General features: G+C 36.6%; 1 protein-coding gene across 4 annotated transcripts in view; it reads right to left on the reverse strand.

The window, feature by feature from the left end:
- The window catches only part of LOC145675759 (alanine aminotransferase 2), a 186,312-nt gene that overhangs the window by 41,545 nt on the left and 121,123 nt on the right, over positions 1-23,644 (reverse strand). For all 4 annotated transcript variants that reach the window (XM_081746412.1, XM_081746413.1, XM_081746414.1 and 1 more), the window contains 3 exons: positions 20,080-20,188; positions 6,691-6,824; positions 840-953 (listed from right to left, as the gene is read on the reverse strand). In XM_081746412.1, coding sequence (XP_081602538.1) covers positions 840-953; positions 6,691-6,824; positions 20,080-20,188 — 357 coding nt within the window. The remainder of the gene's footprint in view (positions 1-839; positions 954-6,690; positions 6,825-20,079; positions 20,189-23,644) is intronic.

A 23,644-nucleotide genomic window follows, 5' to 3' on the forward strand; every position in this document is an offset into this window, starting at 1 on the left:
ATTCGGCCGCGCTGACTTTATCAGTCTCGTCACTTTATAAATCAGCTGAACTAGTAACCGGTCTTGTACCATATGGGGCTGTTTCTGGCCTACGTGGTTTCTTGTTAATATGTATCAAATGAAAAGCAAAAAGGAGAGAGAGAGAGGGAGAGAAAAAAAAGACGAGTGCATTTTTCCATATTTCCGGCCGTTACTGTTTCAGTGATCTACTATACGCACTTCTGCGTTTTACTAACCATATCCAAGCCGTATTTATGCTACATCATATATCAGCTAGGTCCAATATAGTTTGAACTTATTTTCTCTGCTGCCAATGTGCCTTTTCTTAAAGGGACATTTTATTTATTACACACTCACAAACAAGGATAGAATAACCCGAAACCTGAGAAGGTCTGGAGGATGATCCACTAGCAACAAACCGAAAGAAAGAAAGAAGAAAAAATAAAGAAAGAAGAAGAAGAAGAAGAAAAAAAACGGTTTTGTAACCTACAGTCGAGGCATTTTTCTTGCAGCAATCTACTCTTCAAATAAAAGTTTCTTGAAATAATAGCAATTTTTTTTAGCCTACTCCTTATTTTAGCTTCCGTGATAATACAGAAAGATGCCTACATGCATCGCAGTTTCTGATGTGATAATGCTTAAAAAAACGCTGACAAATATATATACACACTTCAACAAAATGAAACTGTACATCGTAATACTATTGTAAAGTCCATAATGCGGGACACGAAATACTAATCAGTCGTGTATTAATAATATAATAAAATTTATGGAAATTACACTATAGTAAGTGTAAGTAAATCATATCATTAGAATATTGAATACATACATGTACTTACTTGCGCCATGTCAAATTCAGCTATCGTTGCCGAATACAATGGATATTGAGGAATTGGCACCATAACGCCTGGTTTCTTTCCATCTATTTGCGTCACAAACAACTTCAAGACAGACTGTGAAGAAAATAATAAAAGAATATGATCACTTAATAGCACTGAAAAACAATTTAATAGTTATTTGTTCAGAAACAAAGGTCTAGATACAATCAAAAGTGAAATCCACACTGAAAATAATAACAATAATACTTGTTAACAAATATTTGAATGAAAAATGGCCAGGGCTCCATACCTTAAGGTGCCATGCCGATATTTGCCAGATGGGATCGGGGAAAACTCCAGAGAAACCTCAGGAAACAATTCATGTAAATGGATGACATGTTTTTAAAAACCCTCATATAGCAAATTGTACACTCAATAGTTAAGGAAGTCACTATTCCCCATATATTCGCCATGCTAAACTCTCTTCCTTCACCATCTTCGGCGTGAGATTCCTCAGTTGTGTCTGTAAATGAGATTATCATATTCTATGAAGCAAAAGTCATCATATACAAAGACTAACAAATGATCCCACGTGTTACAGCGGGCAATATTAGGTGTTCTTCTTTCTGCAACTTTTATATAAAATTCAACTCAACACGAAGTCTCACGAAATTCAAGCGCCTATTATGGACATCTTAGTAAACCATCCGAACCCCTTTTTCTAGATCAAACATCTAAAAACATGTGTTTGATTAATGTAAATGAAAAGTCTGAAAATCAAATTTCATGTCTCGAACTTTAATGGATTCTGCGATGTAGATATTTTATACACGTAACTGCAAATCACACTCGTTTTCTTTCCACCCTTTTTTTTACCTTCTATGATACGTCTAAGAACGCTGAAACGTGTTTAATTATTTTAAATGAAATTTAAGTACCAAATTTCATGTTTCTAACCTCAAAATAATCCGAGATATGGGCATCTTATTATTATAACTGTAATCCTCACTCTATTTTCTTCTTAGACCTTTTCTTCCTTTCTGAGTCAAATATCAAAAAACGCTGTACTAAATGATTATTTATTTTAAGTGAGAAGTTCATACACGTTATTTCATGTCTCTAATTCTCAGATTCCGAGATATGGATATTTTAGTATAGTAACTATCACCCCATTTTCTCCCTTTCTCGCCGGATTTCCAAATAACCTTTCTTCGTGGTATCTTACGTCTCAAATCCAATGCACTTTCCAAATTTCAAGTTCCTAGTCTACGCGATCTGACCTGGCGCTGATAAGTCAATCACCCACTCACTACGGACTACTTTTATATATAGAGATTCCTTCCTCTACATCCAGTGGTTCATGTACAAAAGATCATCTCTCTAGATTCGTTATACTAAATTGTGCAACTGGGTAATATATTCGACTATCTGAAACGAGAAACTTCTATATACCTGTTAACTTTTGGTATCTTCACAGAAACAAAGTATTACTTTAATTAACTTTCCTATCTTACTAATAATTACTAATGAAGATGATATCTCTTTCTTTTCACTGTCAACTTTTATCTGACTTATACCAATACATCCACTAAACAGGAACCTTCCTGTATCCCAAAACTATTCCAATGATGTAAGCCACATTTGACATTACCACACACTTAAAATATCAATAGCCACTCTTGGCTTATCAACATCACATATGAATTGCCATACTAGGCTCTAACTCGTCTTAAACATACAAATAATTTTAGCTTCTTATGGTTCCATTTCTACATGAAACAAATGCGCACTATTTATTTCTGCATAGTAATGTCCCTCATTTGTTGTTACAGTTTTCCAATGCTTTGTCCAATTATTCTAGCAACACCTTGTCCGGCTAATTAACATAACCCACCAATACCGAATTTTCTGTCTTTACTGTGTGCGCAAGGAAAGGTGGCTTCTGACAGTCGGGTAGAGCATGTGGAGTATTGGAGGCGCTGTTGCCAGAGGCTCCGCAACAGAGACAGCAGCTCTGGCGACAAACTTAAGACGTTGAACAAGTCGTCTCAACTATCGGCAAGAGCGCGGTCTCTGACCTTCGTTGCCTAGAAACGGCGTGAAAAAATACATCTGTGATTGGCGAACAATCCTTCCTCTCGTTTTGTTTACAACATGTACAGCTATCTGTCAGAGGCCACCTTTTAGTAACTCGATAGTATGTCCAACATTGAAAAGCAACATGTAAGTAAAATTTCGCATGTAACCACTCGTGTTTTCAGGGAATAATTATGGAGGAAAATTCTCTCCAAGCATCATATCTTTCCTAGGTTTCATCGTATCAGATTAAGGTAGCCCTGACAAGAAGAATTGGGACTGTATTATCAATGGTTTCATAAAAAACACCCCACGGCTCATGTCAAATAGTAAAAATTATCCACGTTTGAATAAATTTCTAATTGAGCTTTTTGTACAAATTTGAGGATACTGAATTCAATTGAAATATTTTTAAACATAGCTGATTATGGAGTTACGAGAAAAATGACCTCATGTGGGTCATTTAAACTACAGCTCATGCCAATGGTGAAAGTGCCTACGCTTGGACACAATGCTAATCGCCTTTTGCGCTTTTCATAACAATTTGGGGAATCCAATGGAACTGCCTTTAAACATAGCTGTCGATGGAGTCAAGAGAAAAATGACCTCAAATTGGATCATTTGACCTAGCGTTCATGATAATGGTAAATATGTCCACGCTTAGACAAATTTCTACTTGCGTTTTGCGTATTTTACACTAATTTGAGAACTCGGAATCCAATGGAATTATTTTTTCCCGTCCATTGGGTTACGAGAGAACTGACCTCAATTTTTTTTTTTTTTTTTTTTTTTTTTAATCACAACTTCGAAGTCATTTTTCTTGGACCAAATGGACGAACATCTTTTAAAATGGTTCCATTGGATTCAGTGCCCTCAAATTAGTATAAAAAAATGTAAGAAATCTGTCCACGCACGAGCACTTTTTACAACTGACATGACTGGTTAAGTCTCCAAGATACATCACGTTTGAAGTTCCGTTCACATTACGTAATATAATCCCAATGCTGTGATAGTGGGATAGTTGGTCATAGTGTTATAAAGTAGATTTTTCTATTTGCTTTACATTATGTGAAGGGATGCCTTGTATGTTGACTAACATATCATAATTTACGTGTTACTTAATGGTAAATATGAATCCGTAAATATGCGAGTTTAGTGTGTTCATTGTTTCTTGCTTGGAGCGACCAAGGATGAAACCAGTAAGGAATTTTTATTAATTTCTCTTATATAAGTCCCACACGGATTCTTCATTTCATTTTATAGGCACACTAGCAAATGTCCCCACGTCTTACTATGGCCAACATTTTGCGTACCTTCTCTTGCATTTATCATGTAGTATTCCTCTGAACTCAAAGTAAAAAATAAATGAAATCTTTTAAGTTTTATGCCGGCTAGGCTAAAGGATACGGTGATGATGAGAATTTAATGAAAATAGTGGAATAAAGAAAGTCGAAGGAAACGGGAGAACTTCTAGAAAACCCACGCACACGGTACTCGTCCACCACAAAGCTCACTTCCAAACTTCATTTCTATAACCTTAAGGGAAATGAAATGAAATCTTTGAGTTTTAGGTCCCACAGTTATGCCGGCTAGGTTAAAGGAGACGGTGATGATGAGAAATGAATGAAATGGTGGATTGACGAAAGTGGAAGGAAACAGGAGAACCCCGAGAAAACCCACGCACGTGGTGTTTTGTAACCTTAAGGGATTTCGAGATTGGTCATAACATAACAATGAGAGGGGACAATCAATCCACATTTCACCCACTTTCACATCGAACTTCCTTAGTAGAATTTTAGTAGAAAGTAGTAGTAGAATCCAAAAAATCTTCCTTAGTAGAATTTTACATCACAAATCCTTTGTACTCTCCAAATTTCAAGTTTCTAACTTAAGTGGTTAAGCCTAGGCGTTTGTCAGTCAGTCAGGACTACTACTTTATATATATATAAAGAGACTGGTTACTGAATACCTAGGACTTATTATAGATATGTGTCTATTAATATTCATATTTCAGAAGCATGCTGGCAGAAAAGGCTGTCTAATTCAAGAACCATTCTTGAACTCTCACTGTATAAAAGTAATTAATGAGTTTTCCTATTTCTTTTATGCATTTCTGTTATTTCCCCTGTAAATTACATTAGTTATTATTATTATTTCTTTTTGTTATAATCAACGCAAAATACTTATATCTAGAGAATGCATAAGGAAAGTATATAATCAACCTGAACAGCATTTTCTCACGTGCTTTCAAAGCCTAATCGTAAATTCCGTTGGAAGCTGTATTTCAAGCGGAAAGGCAAATTGCAGTTAAGTTATGTAAAGCAAACTATTTACGCTAAACACTATTTCACACATACAAAGTTTCACTTTTTGCGGCTACCTGAAATACCTTCTAATGGAATGTAGGATAACAAAGTAGTCACTTTGAACTGGACGGCATAGGCCTATATCGTAGAAGCGCGATTTTACAATCTGAGAAAAGAATTGAAAAAGAAAGAAAAGGATATAAGTCAACGTAGTACGCAGTCATACCTCCACAATTAGTATACTTGAAAAATCATCGACTACACCATCAATGTTCTTGTTCCCTATCACCACACGATCTTTTATCATCAGTACGTTACATGCCAACTTCTTCACCTCTTCGTGTGGTAGAAGGGGAATGGCAAGCTGTGACTCACAGAGCTTTCAGTTCGAAATGACTAATATAAAGCTACGTATGCTGGCATCGAATTTTCCGGTGTCTATCACACACTATAGGGTTATTACAAATGATTCATCAGGTTTTGAAGTCTTATAACTTCAAATATTTAATGCCCACCTATTTGTACTAATAAGCAATCAAAAGAGCATACTTTTAAGTTTTGTTTATGTCACTGCAGGTTTCGTTGTGACTCACCAGGTAGCAGGTTACTAGCGGTTTTGTAAAATGGCAAATAATCAACAGAAAGCACTTCGTGTGATGGAATATGTGTAGACAAAATCCGTCACCACCGTGCAGCGCGCGTTCCGAAGACAGTACAACATACAAACACCAACCCACCAAAGCATTTTGCGATGATATCGACAGTTTAAGGACACAGGCTGCCTTTGTAAAGGAAAAAGCTCCGGGTGACCATCTATTTCGGAGGAAACAGTGGAGAGCTCGAACTTATATGGGGTGAACTTGACTACCGCATATATGTGTGTCGTGTAACACGAAGAGCGCACACAGAACATTTGTAATGATGTGTAAGAAACTCGAAAATGTGCTTTTTCAGATGATGTATCTATCATAATTTTGTATGTAATATTTTGTGAAATACATTCATACAAAACCCGATGAATCATTTGTAATAACCCTGTATTGAGTCTCCACGATACATTCGATTTAAAAAAATTCCAACTCTGAAGACGAAATTCTAGATCTTCATACACCTATGCTACGTTTCTATAAATTTTGTTTCACATTTGAAAAACAACCATATCTTTGGCCTCTCCCTAGTCTAATGGCTAGCGTGTGCGCATGCAATGCACAGGATTCCGCATTCGATTCCTCGTGGGAAAGCCTTGAAATTTTAACGAATTACGGTGGTTCGAATTACACCTTAAAACCGTAATTCACGTCTCATATAGCTTTAATGCTGAAAAAAGAAGCTAAACCCCAGTCAACTGAGCAACAACCACATCCCTCTACAGTAAATGAAAGACTCTCAGGGTAACGAGTTTCTGCTAGCGTTATTATTCACCAAAGTTGATAATTTTTAATAGTATCTAATTTATACAATTTTTTAATTAATATTATATGATTTATTACCTTTATACCATCAGATGCTCCGGAACATAACATAATATCGAGATAATTTGATGGTATCCCACCATCTCTTCTTTCAATATACTGGGCTACATGTCGGCGAATAGTTTCAATTCCTGGAGAATCAGTGTACGAACCTACAAAGGAAGGTATTTATATATAGAGTACTCGAAATTTTACTATCACATCATATTACATTAACTGTTTATAATTATAAAGAAGAAAAAACATTAACAAAAGTGGAGAGTAGAAAAACAATACTGGGGATAATGTCGAGGAAAAATAAAAGATGGGTAGGGGACATGAATGAGACAGAAGATGAACAAGTAAGATACAAAAATTCTACAATGTTATTAGTGTTTAACGCAGTGATTGCCAAACCGTCGATCGCGAGCTACTAGTGGGTCGCTGGGACATTTTCGATAGATCGTGTTAACGCTCCAGTTGGCGCTGACAATAACTACTGCTTGTTTCTTCCGTTCAACTGCCATTGTCAGTCTCATCTCTCAGTTGATTTTGTACGCGTGGGGTTGTGCACGTTATATTTTTCATGTGTATATTAGACATTTGTTAACTTGGATAGTTTGATTTCATATTTATTAGAAATGTAAGTTTATAGGCAATACACAAATGTAAGACTTTTTTTTTTTTTTTTTTTTAAGTTGGTAGTTCTTTTGGTTGATAGCGCACAGTATGATTAAAAAACGGTACGGTAGCTCTGACTTCATAAGTTTGGCGACCACTAGTTTAATGGGAAAATATTTGTCTAAATATTGAGATATAATTTACACCAATCGACAGATTTCATTCAGTTAAATAAAATGATACGAATGAACATAAATTCTCATGCACAGCTTCCAGAAAATAGAAAAAAAAAAAAAAAAATGAACTAATTCTTTGTAAACCTAAAACTGATGATGTACGAAAACTATTTACTTATTTAGTTCATTAATCTCTTTATTATTGACACTAGCAAGATGGCAATATCAGGGGCGTAAATAAGGGTCCCGCAGAACCCCACTGCGGGGGAGCCAAACCATCAGGAGGCCCCCAAATCGTGAAGTGGGAGCCCCACTCCACGCTGTCTGCGGAGTGGCCCCAAGCATTTAGTTACTCCACTGGGCAGTATATAGTATGGTTAGTGAGATATAGCTCAAAAATATCATTTATTTATTTATTTTGCTGGAGGAAATTTTTATTTATGTACTGTTATATGTAGCAAAATACACTGTTAGAAGATTGGAAGCACAGTGGTTCAGTGGTAGAGCGTTCATCACTTCTGGTACGTGGGGTCCCTGCTTCGATCCCAGCTCGCGCCAAGTGAGCTTTGTGATGGACAAACACAGTGTTCGTACGTTTTCTGGGAGTTCTCCCCGTTTCCTCCCACTTTATTCATTCCACCATTGTATTCTTTTCTCATTATCATGTCTCCTTTAGCCTAGCAGGCACAATCATGGGACGGAAAACTGAAAAATTTCCTCACTGTTAAAGGATTGTGTCAATGTTGTTTACAGGGTTCTGCTGATCTACAGAAATTTATTTTCCTGATCTTTGGCAGGAAATTCCCTTACTTTCATGACAGGTTGAGTTGAGTTGATTTTAACATCCCTTTCAGCAACGAGGCTATGTGAGACGGGACCTACTGATTAACGTGGAATCCGAACTACATACGCTCCCGCCGGGAATCGAACCCGGGTCTCCCACGCCAAAGGCGCGTACGCTAACCGCTTAGTCACGAAGGAGCTCTTTCATGACAGGTGTCGGATGATGTTGACATATAAATAGGAATAAATAACGGTGAATATTTATATATGAGAACATATATTCCAGAGAGACAAATAATAATCAATTGCTCATATGTATATTCCACTTATCACCCATAAAAATCTGAGAAACGTTCCATACTGTGATCATTAATAATTGGCTAATTTGAAATTGATGTCCAATTAACGTTATAAAAATATATTTTATAGAATTTCCTTGATTTTCCCTGATTTCCAGTCTTTTCCCCTGAGTTTCCCTGACTAGTAGGAATCCTGGTTTATCTTTCCATAACGGTGAAAAATATAGTTCTTTACGAACATAATGTTTGTAAAACAAAAAGGAAATCAAAAACGTATTTTCAGCAAATTTCACAAGATTTTCTTCTTTCATGTTATTGCTCGAAAGAAAAGAGAACGGAAATTTTAATAATAGATTATTTTGTCACTCCGTCTGTTGTTACCTTTATATTTTGTTGTCATACATAAGAGCTCACAGTGATACAAACCCAATCTACCAATATAACTTTCTAATTACGAGTTTATGGGATACGTAAGAACTTTAACAAAACGTTTGATTTGTTCATTTCATATTATACACACAACATTAAAACACGTACGACCTCAATTCGCCTTTTGATTCACTTACTAATTTGTGTATCTTGTGGTAATATTTACATAATAGAGAAAATCACACACAAAACAGAAAATGTAATTCCAGACCACAAAACAGAAGTTATTCTTTCACAATATAACCCAATTATTATAGCAACTGCTTTTATTAACTATAAAGTAATTGATATATAAAGGATAAGCCAACAACAAAAATTGTAGATTAATGTTAGAAAACAATTACTGTCTCCGTTTAAAATCTTTTCTCCTCGCAACTACTAACAAAGAAATTGGAAGTCTTCCCTGCTTAGCCATAGATTTTTAACTTGACTTGATTTTAGCGTCCCTGTCAGTAGCGAGGCTATATGAGACGTTAACAGAGCTGTAGCTAGAGATTTCAGCGCCCGGGGCGAAGTAGAATTAGGCGCCCCCTATATTCACCTTACCAAGCTTTTTTAATTTAATTTTTTTTTTTTTTACCTAGGTACATATAAGAGAAGCAGATTTGTTGTTATACTACGATAAATTTTAAACAGGTTGCTTAGACAGACCATTGCAACAGCCAAAAGCGATCACTAGGTTTTCTTTTACAAATAAGAGCTGTTTTCAAGAGGCTTATTTTGGACTTTTTGTTAAACTTGACAAAACTATCTTTGGTTGTATACAAATCCACTTGGAGAACAGTTATAAAAATTTAAAACTATTTACAACGTTTCAAACTATCGATAAGAAATGGAATTTTAATACATTAGAATCTATCTATCTATTAAAATGCTACAATAGCAAGAACAGCGCCTGAGCTTCAACCTATAACTTTGGATTTCAAACCTTTGATTTACGGTTATTTGTGATTTCACGTTTAATAAATACAAATATTTTAAAGTATGTGTACTTTAAATAAATTATTTAAATAGACCCGTTTTTCATAAAGTTTATCTTTTTTAAATTTGTTCAAAGCCTTCGTATTTTAATAAGACTTTTCCAAACTCATGTGCTGCCATCTTTGGAGTTTTTTTTAAACTATACGTTTGTGAACGTTTATATGTTTGGGGCCAATCCTTTCGACAATGAGATCTCGGAAACTACAAGCTCTAGAAAGATGACGTTTTCACTGATCGATTGTAAATTTTGCGTCGATTGTCCAGTTTTAATTGAATATTTAAAAAACATGGCCATTATTTCTTTGCTACATTTTTACGGGTACACTGGAAGTGTTGAAATTAGAAAAAAAAAAAAAAGCTAAAGAATTATATCCTACGCACTGTACTTTCCAACACTACATAATTGGATACGGGGGTTGCATATCTTTCAGGCGTTTGGTTCATGGTCAAATGATAATGAAAAAAGGAAGGATAACCATTTCTCCACTTTAAATTGAATCTTTATTGTTTGGAGTGTTTTGCCCAATGAACACCATATATCACTGACATTATAATTAATTGTCATGCATGCAAGAAGAAAGAAAACACTGGTCATACATGAATTAAAAACTCCAATCGGAAGTAGACTCAAATCTTGCAAACGGTGCGAGATATTGAAAGAGTAATCGAAAAAATCTCCCCTTTATGGTATCTCTTGCCAATTTTTATCAAGACGTCTTTCACTTGTGTTTGTAAAGGGACTGCACAGATGTGACGAATAACAAGGAGATTTCATGCTCATATGTGAATGATGCGCTGTGTAGAGAGCGCAGGTTCAGCTAGTCTATATATTAAAATGCCTGGCTTATATGTTTGTCCGCAATCCTTTCGGCAATGAGATTTCGAAAACCACAAGTGCTAGAAACGTTCCGTTTTCACTGGTCGATTCCAAATTTTGTGTAGATTGTCCAGTTCTCATTTTAATTTTCAAAAACTGTTTCGTTATTGTTCTATTCAACATTTTAGGGGCCGTTTTGAGCCCATAAGATTAACATTGTTGCAGGCCGAAACTATGGTGTTAGGCAATCAGTAGAGAAGTTACGTATGGCGGGTTACGGACATTGCAGGCGCTTTGCTTAAATTGAATGGCAAAACCTATTGCATGCTGGCAACTTCAAAGGTCTCAAGAGACGCAATGAGGCGTACTCAGATGGATATGGATTTATTAGAAAAAAATATTTCCACTTGACATCGTGTTATTTCTCCACATTTGCTACTCACTCCAACATCTATACATAACAATTCACTGACTTTGTGAGTCTCCTATCCTTTACTTGTGTGAGTAAGAAGACATGCACAATGGGAAGGAGATTCATTGTCATAACTGAACGATGCGCTCAGTAGACAGCGCAGGTTCAGCTAGTGTGCTTTTAAAATGTGCGATGTGGGTAATAGCATTAATATCTAGTAATAATTGTAAACCTTTGTAATTTTATTCTGCATGTGACCACACAAATAGCATTTTGATACTTTCACGGTGAAAAAAAATATTTTGTGAAATGTAATGGAAATTCAGAAAGATATTTCCTTGCGAATTTCCCAATATTGATCGATAGAGGTGAAGAATATGTTTAATGTTTGTAGTCCTATTTACACTATAAGTCATTACTCGACAACTTGTCCTCTGGTGCTTGGGGTCCCGGGTTCAATCCCAGCCCCGCAAGTGGATTTTGTGGTGGACAAACACCGTGTGCGTGGGTTTTCTCGGGGTTCTCCCGTTTCCTCCCATTTTTTTCATTCCACCATTTCATTCATTACTCATCATCACCGCCTCCTTTAGCCTAACCGGCATAATCGTGGGACGTAAAACTCAGAGATTTCATTTCGACAACTTGTATATAACATCGTCATTAAGAAATCATATAAAATAACTTTCTTTAAGCAATAAATAAAAACTTGTAATGACTGTTATCGAAACATTTGGGTTGCGAGTGGAGCGAGCAAAAATTTTTTTTACCAAATTATTTCTTTGCAACCGACCATATTAATTTAATAGAGCGCCAATACTTTTTCGGGGCGACGCGTCGTTTACTCATTTCCAACACTTTCTTCTTGCTCCTTCGGCGCTCACCTGCTATCAGCGCCCGGAGCGACGGTCCCCCTCGCCCATCCGTAGCTACGGCTCTGGACGTTAACCTACAACTTAACGTGGATTCGAACATAATATGCCAGGAATCGAACGCGGGTCTTCCACGCTAAAGGCGCGTACGCTAATCGTGTAACTACGAGGGAGCTCGCAACCATAGCTTGGTGATCAATATGGATATTTAAATCTTCTTCCACTCTTGACAGAGCTGTTTGAGAAATTGTACGTCCTGTCCTTCCTAATCGCATCAAAGTATTCCTTTCTTGGTCTTTCTTGTCCTAATCTTCTTCCTGTTTTCCCCCTCCAATATGTTGATCACGTCTGAGTACTAAATAAGGTGACCACTTCATGTTTTCATCTTTCTTGTCTACTATTTGGATGATTTGCCCTTGTTCATTAGTTTCTTTTACCATGTTTTCGTTTTCTTCTTCCCCGTACATGAGTTAACCAGCATTAAGACCGATATAACGCAGCTACTGGAGGAAATGCTTGACATCCACGTTATACCCTTACCGTGGATAACGAAATATAACAGTAGAAATGACATAACTCGATCCCGTGGAAGAAGGGAACATTCGTGTACCAATAAGTTACAATATAAGCTACAATATAAAATATAGTCTAACGGAAAAATCGTACTGCAGAACCGCTCTTTATAGAATGTTTACTGCTTTAACCAAACTTTCAAAAATAAAACTTTTATTTAAGAAAAAAAGAAGAAAAACTGCGAAGAAGCGCACTTTTGCTAGTTCTACAATGTATGATAATGTTAAATTGATAGTTCTCTGAAGTATCATATTAACACTTTCGGTCATCAGTAAATCATCAAAGTATACAGGACAAGAAAAAAATCAAAGAATTTCAATCAATTTGTAACTGAGTGCGACATTCTGAATGTGAACCCTATCATCTAAGGCAGCGGACTTTAAAAAAAAAGTTTAGAAATATACCACTTTGTTTCTTTCCTTGTCTTAATTACTTTTTTTAAATACCTGAAAACGACCTTCTGACGAGGGCTCGAAATATCCTACATATTTGAACTAAGCGAACGAGCTCGTATCTTATATATAAAAATATTGATTTGTTTGGCCTGTATAAATCAAATTGTTGCTTTGGCATACTTTTAGATAACTACATCGAACAGAACGTCGTCTAGAAGAGATCATCGACAAGGACTAAGATTTTTATGCACACTCCAAGCAACGAAGAGGGATTTAAACGGGAGAAAGTGGTTTAAAATTTATATAAAAAAAAAAATTAAGTATCTCAGAAGCCTTTGAAATGAGAAAGATGAAACACGGAAATATCCTCCCCTCATAAAACATAACTGGATACATGTCTCAGCATTTTCGAAAATTCCGCTTCTACGGGGGAAATGTCTAAGAGAGGGGCTTCCATAACATTGTTTGTATGTTTGTCCGCAATATAAATCTACATCGGTAAACCGTTTGAAATTAATTTAGAACATCGTTAGTATCTACCTCGAACTAGGTGTTTATCATGTCAATTCGATTAAAATGCGTCTCCTAAGGGAGAGAAAGACTCAAAATTACCCTCCCCCCCCAAAAAAATACAGCATCTCAGGAACATCGACATATAAACTACACATTAAAAACAATTGTAACCATGTCTAAGCGTTTCGAATATTCTGCTTTTAAGGGAAGAAAAGGGACGCATTTCTATAATTTGCGTCAGTTTTAAATGAATCCTGGAACATACTTAGCACAATCAAACTAAATTTCACTTTAATGAAAATACGCATCTTAACGGGAAGATGTTTACAGATATAGTAGGGGGAGAGATGAGTATATATTATATTGTTAATGTCTGGTTCAACGGTTAAAATGGATTTTTGAACACAGTAAGACCTTGGTTCGAGCTGGGGTTTTATCATTTCACTTGACTGAAATACGCATCTTACCGGGATGAGAATTTAAAGGATTTTTCATAAACGTTATTCTTTCAGGGCGAAAACCGGTATTTCCAGTAATTAGGTATATAAGATGAAATTCGTGCTATATGCTGTATGTGTTTTTGTGACTGTTATAAGATGAAATTCGTGCTATATGCTGTATGTGTTTTTGTGACTGTTGCGCGACAAATATCATCATACAATACTAACAATGTCGTGTGTGTTCTTTGAGGATTTTTGAATTCTTGGAGGTGAAATCAAAGCCAGGGTGGGTAAAATCTCCCATCTCTCTTACATAATTCCGTTGGTACAAAAGTTTTGATTTTGATGCAATATGACGTATGCTAATAGTGCTTCCATCACAAGTAAACTTAAACTGAAAATGAAATCTACAGAGTAAGAGTTCAAAAAGAAAATGGTTAACACCCCACTCAAGCTTACGTTACGATAATTCGCAATAGATTACAAAAAAACAGGCGTGATACAAAGTCCAATTTACGGAGAATACACGGACAGAATGCGACAAGCCAAGGTATCCAAAATCAAATGGTAGTCAACAATGACCTTTTCACTGAAACATGATATATAGTAGGAATCCAAGATAAAGTTTTACCAACATTATACTACAAGAAACACATCCTAAAATATGCAACGACAAAAACAGATAAGAGAAGAAGCCAACACAAAAATAAAACTATTGAACAAATCCTGCGAGAATGTAAAATCCAAGCATCAAATGAATATACACAAAGGAACAATAACGTAACAAAATTTGTACACCAAACCACAGAAATCCAATGCTAACTGATATCAGCAAAACTACCGTATTAGAAATATAAGCTCCACTCCTTATGGAAAACCAAACCTTCACACTATACTGAGACAGATTCATCATTACAGATAAAACTATAACAAGCAACAGACCAGATATTATTTTACTATGAACGAAAAATGAACGTCCGTAATAGATGCTGCAATGCCTCTAAGTAATCTATAGAAGAAATACTCAGAAAAGGAAAATACACTGACCTAGCAACTGAAATTAAAGACATGTGAATACAACTGTAACTAGAGGTCCACTCTTAATGTTCTAACACGACATCAGCAAGCAGAATACTAAGAATGCTTCTTAATGAACATGGACACACAGCAGAGAAGAAACGGTCTTGGCTAAGCCCAATCATAACACCACCAGAGGAAATCTAAGATAGACAGAAGCGATAATAATCCAGAAGAAACAAAGACAGAAGATCCAACAACTACAGATCAATAAGATGCTTAAACACCATATATAAAATAACGACAACATACGTTGGGAACAAAAGAAAATACTGCAGAGAACAATATAATAATAGAACAGCAGAAAGATTGCAGAAAATAATCACAAGCATATAAAGAACAATTAATAATACACGCGGTAATAACAAACCAGGCTTATGATAAAACCAGGAACATATATATACAGCATACATAGACTATGAGAAAATACACGACTCAATACCGTACTCTTGAATCTTACACTGTTTGAAAATCTATAAAGTAAACGAGAAAATAATACACTTCGTACAAAACAACATGAGCAGATGAAACACGACATTATATCTGAAATATACACTGACAGAACTAGTGATAGGAGATATACGAATTAGGAGAAGAATTTTCCTAGAAGACAGCTTACTCCCACTGCTATTCTGTTTAGGATAACCAGGGCTGGATTAATCCATCTAGAGGCCCGGGGCTAGAAAAATATATACAGATGGTGATCAGAAAAATGGAAACACCTGTAAACACGTCAGATGTATGGGTTGGCAGTGGTGTCGTGGCGCCCGCAGCGCCGGACCGCTGATGGTGGTGTATTAGGCCGGTCTCCATACTCTGTCAGGCGCAGTAGAACAGCAGTGTCCAGTGGCTGCAACAGACGGAGGTATTGTAAAATGGGAGACCTCTCAGATTTTCAAAGAGGGCAAATTGTTAATGCGCGGTTATGTGGGGTGAGTGTGACGGCAGTGGCTACTGTGTTAGGTGTGTCGCGTGGGACAGTGTCGAAGGTGATGACGGCCTACACAACACACGGGAAAACCACATCGGGGAAGCGGAACAGTGGGCGGAAGAAAATCATGAGTGACAGGTCACGCCGGGTATTCAAGCGCAGTGTCACGCAGAACCGTCGTGCCACTGTGGAGCAAGTGACGGAGGAACTCAATCAGCACCTCCCCCACCCTGTTTCGACAATCACAGTCCGCCGCGAATTACATGACATGAACTTACGGGGTCGTGTTGCACGGGCCAAACCGCTCATCAGGGACCATAACGCTTTCGCACGCCGCAAATGGTGCCGCGACCATGCAACTTGGACCGTTGAGGACTGGAAACGTGTGATATGATCGGATGAGTCATCCTTCACCCTATTCCCAACCACGGGCCGTGTTTATGTGTGGAGAACGCCCAAAGAAGCTTATGATCTGCAGTGTCTCCGCCCAACTGTGAAACATGGCGGCGGCTCGGTGATGCTGTGGGCCGCCATATCATGGTTTACATTGAGTCCTGTGGTCACACTTAGCGGACGAATCACTGCCAACGATTATGTCGCAATTTTAGGAGACCACTTGCATCCTATGGTCCGGATGTTGTTCCCGAACAATGACGCCATCGTCCAGGATGATAATGCACCCATTCACACAGCTGGCGTTGTTGCAGCGTGGTTTGAGGAACATCGGGATGAAGTTCAACACCTCCCCTGGCCCGCCCAATCCCCAGATCTCAACATAATTGAACATCTGTGGTCCGTCTTGGAAACAGGACTCCGGCGACGATTTCCACCTCCATCCTCTCTCACAGAACTGGCCGATGCCCTGCACGAGGAATGGTGTAAAATTCCACTTGCTACCATTCACGACCTCTATGCCTCCATCCCACGTCGCATCAAGGCTGTTCTGAAGGCGAAAGGTGGCCCGACACCATATTAATCTGGTAAGTTGCAATTTCATTCAGGTGTTTCCCTTTTTCTGATACCATCTGTATGTGGTGGTCCCTGCTGACTTCGGCTAATACTTTTCTGTGAAAGTACAGTAGGAAAATTAATGGAATATATTTCATATTTTTGGATTGTTTCTTCATGATTCTTTTTAGATAGCCAGTTGAGATTTTGATCAGAGTCCATCTGGAGACCCAGGGCTATAGGCCCCCTAAGTCCCCTTAATCCGGCCATGAGGACAACCCACTAACAGAATTGCTGGACAACATGAAGAATGGATTCAACATAAAACTGAACAAACAAACAGAATTTAAAATAACGCACTTCATGATATGAGTGATATCAATAACCGAGGAAAACAAATAACCAGAGAATATAAGGTAGCCATAAAAGAGACAATAAAAGCCATGACGCCGGAAGAAGTATACAAGTATTTAGGATTCAACAACTTCAGAAGAAAAGAACACAAAGATAAAAGAAGAAATAACACGAAACTACCAACAGTGACTGAACCATATATGCAAAATAAACCTCAACAATAAGAACATAAGTAAAAGCTATTAATAAATTTGCAGTACCGGTTCTGACATACTCACTTCGAATAATAAAATGGACAGAAGCTAACTTGCAACTTTCGAAAGGAAAACCGAAACAATACAGAATACTATATCTACGAGCTGCTATAAAAGGAGTGTCATTACCAAGAAATGGAGGAGGATGAGGGCTAAACAACATCCGAAATCTACGTTACAGACAAATTCAATTAAGAAATTATTTCTGTGAAAAACAATAAAATTAAAAATCACATAGAACAATCACCACTACACATCAGCCAGACGGGGGAATCGAAAGTAACACCAACATTACAAGCAGCAGAAGACATAATGGAGTAAAAAACCACTGTATGGACGATTACCACAAGTCAACTAAAATATGTAGATAGAGGAACGATACTTCAGTGGACGAAAATACGAGATTTGTGCCCAGAAACAGAAGGCTTCATGCACAGAGTATCATCTAACAAATACAAAACATTACAAAAGACATCGGTTCTGAAAAATATCGCAATACAAGATGACAAATGCAGAATATGTCAAATATATCAACAAATAATACAACATATCACAAGTAGATTCTCAATGAAAACACAAACCGAATACAAGGAAAGTGGGAAAGTGGCAAAAATCATAAAGAAATAGCAATGAAACAGAAAATGATATCAGAAGCAGTACTGTATTACAAATACAATCAGAGGCTGTACTAGAAACAAACACAAATTTTACTGGGACAGAACAAAACTAACTCATAAAGAAGTACATCATAACAGGTCGGATATTACAATAATAATTAAAGAGAAGGGAAAGGTATATCTAATAGACATCACAATTTCAAATACATAACATCTTCAGAAAACACAGATTTAAAAAAAAAAAAAAAAAAATTACAAACAGTTAGCCCGGAACCTAAAAGAACAATGGAAGACAAAAATGTGAAAATAACACCAGTAGTAATTTCAAATACCAGAGTAGTCGACATGACGTTGCAAAATGCACTTGAAACAATCAAATTTAAAAAATGTCATACAGAAAATTAAAAAAAAAAAAAGTGTAATATCGAACACATGCAAAATTGTAAGAAACTTCCTGCAAACCCTAGAATAAAGGGAAAAACGGAGGAAAAGTAGAGAAAATGGACAGGAAGCTAACTCGCAACTTTCGAACTCGCGAGGAATATATACTTGGATGATCCATATATTACTATATCACCTACTCAGATAAGGAAAGGGGAAATTAAATAAATTAATAATTTGTAGAAGCAAACAGTGGTGAACGCAAAAGGGAGATTTAACCCCCTCCTTTCTACAAGACATGAGGGAATTATTTGAAAATACTGTTGACACACAATCATAGTCATACGTCTTGCAAATAAAAACACTGCTGAACAAGACTGTACTCATTTAATATAAAAACACATTTACAAGTGACGTTTCGATCTTCTAGCCAAGATCCTCATCAGACGTACACTCTGACGTGTACGTCTGATGAGGATCTTGGCTAGAAGATCGAAACGTCACTTGTAAATGTGTTTTTATATTAAATGAGTACAGTCTTGTTCAGCAGTGTGTTTATTTTTCTGAAAATACTGTATTAAGATATGAATATACTGCGCGTGTCCTGGAGCGAAATGAATTTAGATGCTTAAACCTCCCATGATGAAATACTGAAGGCTATGCTACTAGATGCAGGTTATCTCTATTAAAAAATACTTTAGAAGTACATATTATTTTTAACCATAATCCATAGTGTTATCAAAAAACTCGAGAGTGCACCAGATGCTCCTTCCAGACTTCTTCCTCTTACAATATCCGGTAAAAATTGTCTGAAAACAGGAATTCAATTTATACTACAGAGAAAAGAATAATATGGTAAGCGCAATTTGCCAGTGCGCATTGTGAAGTGGTTATATCAGTGTGCGGTAGTACTGGATATACGCGTGCTCGTATTTGTTTGCTACACACTGAGGCCAATCTACCAGTGACCGATACACCAAGACAGTACTAGAGATGATGAGGTCACAGAACAATGCCTGTTGACAGTAACCCAGAATATTCAAGCCTTTCAGGGAACAACCTATATCACTGTTTCCTTGAGATGCATGTTCGCCTGACATGTCACCATCGGATATGTGTGGTATGTGGTTTATTGGCATCCTGTTTATCACGGACCTCCAGCACACCGTGTCACTGTCTTGCGAGCTCACATACAAGCAATGTGGCAGGATCATATCCGACACTGGCTTGATTCCATGTCACGACGTATAGAGGTTCTAGCTGGAGCACATAAACGCTTCACGCAATACTGATTTATCATTGTAATAAGTTTTTATACAATTCAGAAATAGCAATCATTTCTGTATAGACATGTAACTAATCTGCAACATAAATTTCATTCCACTCACACATCTCGTCCCTAGTGTTGCAATTTTCACGAACAACAATGCATATTGGCTTGATAATACAAGTTTCTTTTTCTACAATATTTCCAAAAGTTGCTACAGGGATAATCGATTAATTTCGTAGGAACAAAATCAAAGGGTTAAAAAATCTACACGAAAATATACATACATACCAACGCTTCTGCCTCGACAACCACAAAGGAGTGCCTCGGCTCTTGATTTCACATCTTCAGGAATACTGGGATCTTTCATCAACGGAGGATACGCCACACACGCTAGCAGCTGAAAAAAGTAGTAAGTTTATTAGGTGAAATACTAATAGCTGTTAGGCAATTACATATACACAATTTCAAAAGAAGTAATCAATGAATAAAGTACATTAAATAAGTAAATAATCTGTCTTGCTTTAAAATAAACAAAAAGTTCTTTGTTTCGCATTCCATAACATTTTTGGTCAGGTGTGACTGAAAATAAAATTATACCATAACACAAAAGACAACTTACTCTGACTAACAATTTGACTCATACCTCGTAATTACAAGTGTGAAATACGAGCAAATAATTATACCTCTGAATGGTCACTTTAATATTTTACTTTTCTTTCAATACACAGTTTTAAAATGTCCATCCTTGACGATGTCTGAAATTAAATTACGCATATCTACGAATATATCTACGAAAGTATATCTACGAATGCGTTGTTTAATATAATTTTTCAAGATAATGGGAAACGAAAGAAAATATGAAAATGTGAGTTCACTCTTTAGAAAGAAAATAGTGTGAAATAGTGCTCATAGTCTGGTTCAATGACCAGAAGTGAAAAGCCTCGCATAAAAACTCGAGTAGTAGTTCGCATCTTACTTCCAAGTCGTCAGTCCCACCTTACAGCCTATGTGCTGAAAACTGACATTACCCTCTTATGAATGAATAGTCCATACCTAGGAGATATTGCTTTTATCTACTCAATAATTATGACGTCATAAATAAGTTCATTCATTTGGGGTTCACAAAGCCAATTTAGGACATTTACCTGTTTAAGTGCGATAATGTAGAAACGAATCGGCCCTACTGTCAGGGCTATCTTGAAAAAGAGTTTTGAAAATTTCAGATGCTTAAATTAGGTAATTCTCTTGAATGATACACTTATTTCCATTTGTTTCCCTTATATACAATGCAGCAATTAGGAAATGAGTGATTTGTTTACTGGGATGTTAGTTTTGATACGGAAATTTTCATAATGGTGAATCTTGCATGTGACCTCGGAAACATCAGAAGAAATTGCCAGTGTATCGCTTGACAGGGCTAAGTATAGACTTGTGTTGTGACACGCCATCAATTCAACAATAGAACAAAGAATCCCAATTTGTGTGCGTTTCAGGAAACTCCAACGGAAACATTTTAGATGATGATGGCTTAAAAGGATGACTGCCTTTCTCACTAAAGTGTTTTTCAATGGTGTAAAAGATTCCGTGATTGGAGTCTGTCGAAGATTGCGTCTGTCCGGACAACTAAAATAATTGACAAAGTTTGGGATACATCACTTTTAAAGATTGAAATGCAAATCTCAGGGTAACAACAGACGTCGTGGGGGTGAATAAGGAGACTTCGGCAAATAATAACGAAGATTTTAAAGAAACAACAGCTCTGTGGACATTTTGTATCCCACTTCTTAACGAAGGAATAGAAACTGGAAAGAGTATATCACTGCCTCAACACACACAGTGATTATTTGTGAGTTTTTGACCTAAAAAGTGTCTGTGTTACCATACACCCCATCCTCTGCAAACCTGCTCTTTGTGACTATTATATTTTCCCCAAATTAAAAGGACCACAGAAAGATTGCTTTTGTGATAACGTATCCACCATCTGGGAAGAATGACAATGACCTAGAATACGTACCATCTAACTGGATTGTGAATAGCTGTATGTGGACAAAGGAGGTTTTTATTTTGAATAAATCGAGATAACTCGATTCCACTTGTTTTTCATTTAATTTTTACAGACCCAGTCTCACTTTCTAATTGCCCCATTGTGTACCTGCCTTCACATTTTGTATTAATACAGTCATGTTTCAAACAAGAGCGTCAGAACGAAGTTACGAGAAAGGCAGCGAAAGAATTTGTATCCTTGTTATTCATGATGGATCTTGAAAACTCACTTTGGGTTTAATCTTCGGTGGTAGATCATTTAGTTAGGATCCCACGATAAGCTGTAAGCCAAGTCATATATAACTTGACTGCTAAAAGTGGACATTACCTCCAAAATAAACAGACCACTGGCTTCATATAATTAGATTTAACATAATAGTAAGAAGAAGAATGAATTTGAATAGAAAATTAAAAAGCATACATATTCAAAGCTGCCACAGAATAAATTAGGTAAATTTCTCCGACTTCCTGTGACCTATTGGTATCAAACATTCGTGAGTTGTAACAATATGCCTTTTTATAAAAGAACAACGTTAACAAATATCATCTCTCACTCGTAAATTGGTTTTATTTTTTCTACTTGTTTTGAGATGAAGAATCATGTACTAAGTATATAGTACAATTATTGGTAGTAAGTGGTACTGTACAACTTTAGATGGTGTCAATAAACACCAACTTGTTAACTGAAACAAAATTTTAAATATACTACTATACCACCAAAGACGTCATATACTACTTACAACAATAAAAATCTATAAAAAATAATTTTATTTTTACCTAAACAAAAAATACATACAACACATAACTTAAGAGAGTAATTCTTTTATTTTCATAATAAATTTCCTTGATTTATAAATATATAAAATTAAGCAAATTCAAATATGATTTGTATAACTGAAATGGAGAAGTAAAATTTCCCCCGGCTTTTTGTATTTTTTAATTGGCTTTCATAGCTTTATCTAATCAAGACTCTTCAACTTTCAGGTCTGTGACAATTCTGTCTTTTTTATTTATTTCATACAATACTATCGAGTATCATTTAAACTCCCATTACTTGGATGCGATACAGGGTACATTAACATTATAATAAAGGCACAAACTATTCCCCAACTAACTAAAAAATACACTAGGTATTAAGGCATTATTCCTCGAAATCTGTAGTTTTACGTTCCACGCTTATGTCCTGTGGACTAAAGGAGGCGTTTGATTAATCCAAGTGAAAGAATTGGTTGAATGAAAAAGTCTGAGGAAACGAAAGGGAATCGAGAAAACCCACATGAAATGGAGACCCTCGAGACCGATGTTGTCCACCACATGCTCACATATTCTGGGATCGAACCACGAGCCCTCGCGGTAGAGGTGAGCGCTGTGCGACTTATCTACCGATCTCCCTTACCCAACATTGTTCGTCGAGGAATGACATCAGTGGTGTCTAATTACCTTTCCGTTTTAAGCCCACCACCAACCACTACTATTCATATTAAAAAAAAAAAAAATGCTGTTAAAGGAATAATCGTATTTGAACAATTCCCTAGTAGCAACGAATTGTTAATCAGAAAACAGCTGGAATTGCGAGAAATCTGTTACTAAGGAATTCGTCGCCAAAGTATATGACATCATCTTGACACGACTAGCTCACTAAATTATGTTCTGAACGCAGCAGAAAAACTAGGATGCAAAAAAATTTAAAAATTCCATAAGCCAGACAAAATCCAGCCCTATCACTTCGTGGTGAGAGGCGAGAACTTTCATAAAGCAAGTTCATAGGGTAAACGTTTCTTTATATATGCCTAACAAGCCGGTAGGGGAG

The sequence above is a fragment of the Thermobia domestica genome, chromosome 18 (genome assembly GCF_964235325.1).
Source record: "Thermobia domestica chromosome 18, izTheDome1.hap1.1, whole genome shotgun sequence".
NCBI lineage: Eukaryota > Metazoa > Arthropoda > Insecta > Zygentoma > Lepismatidae > Thermobia > Thermobia domestica.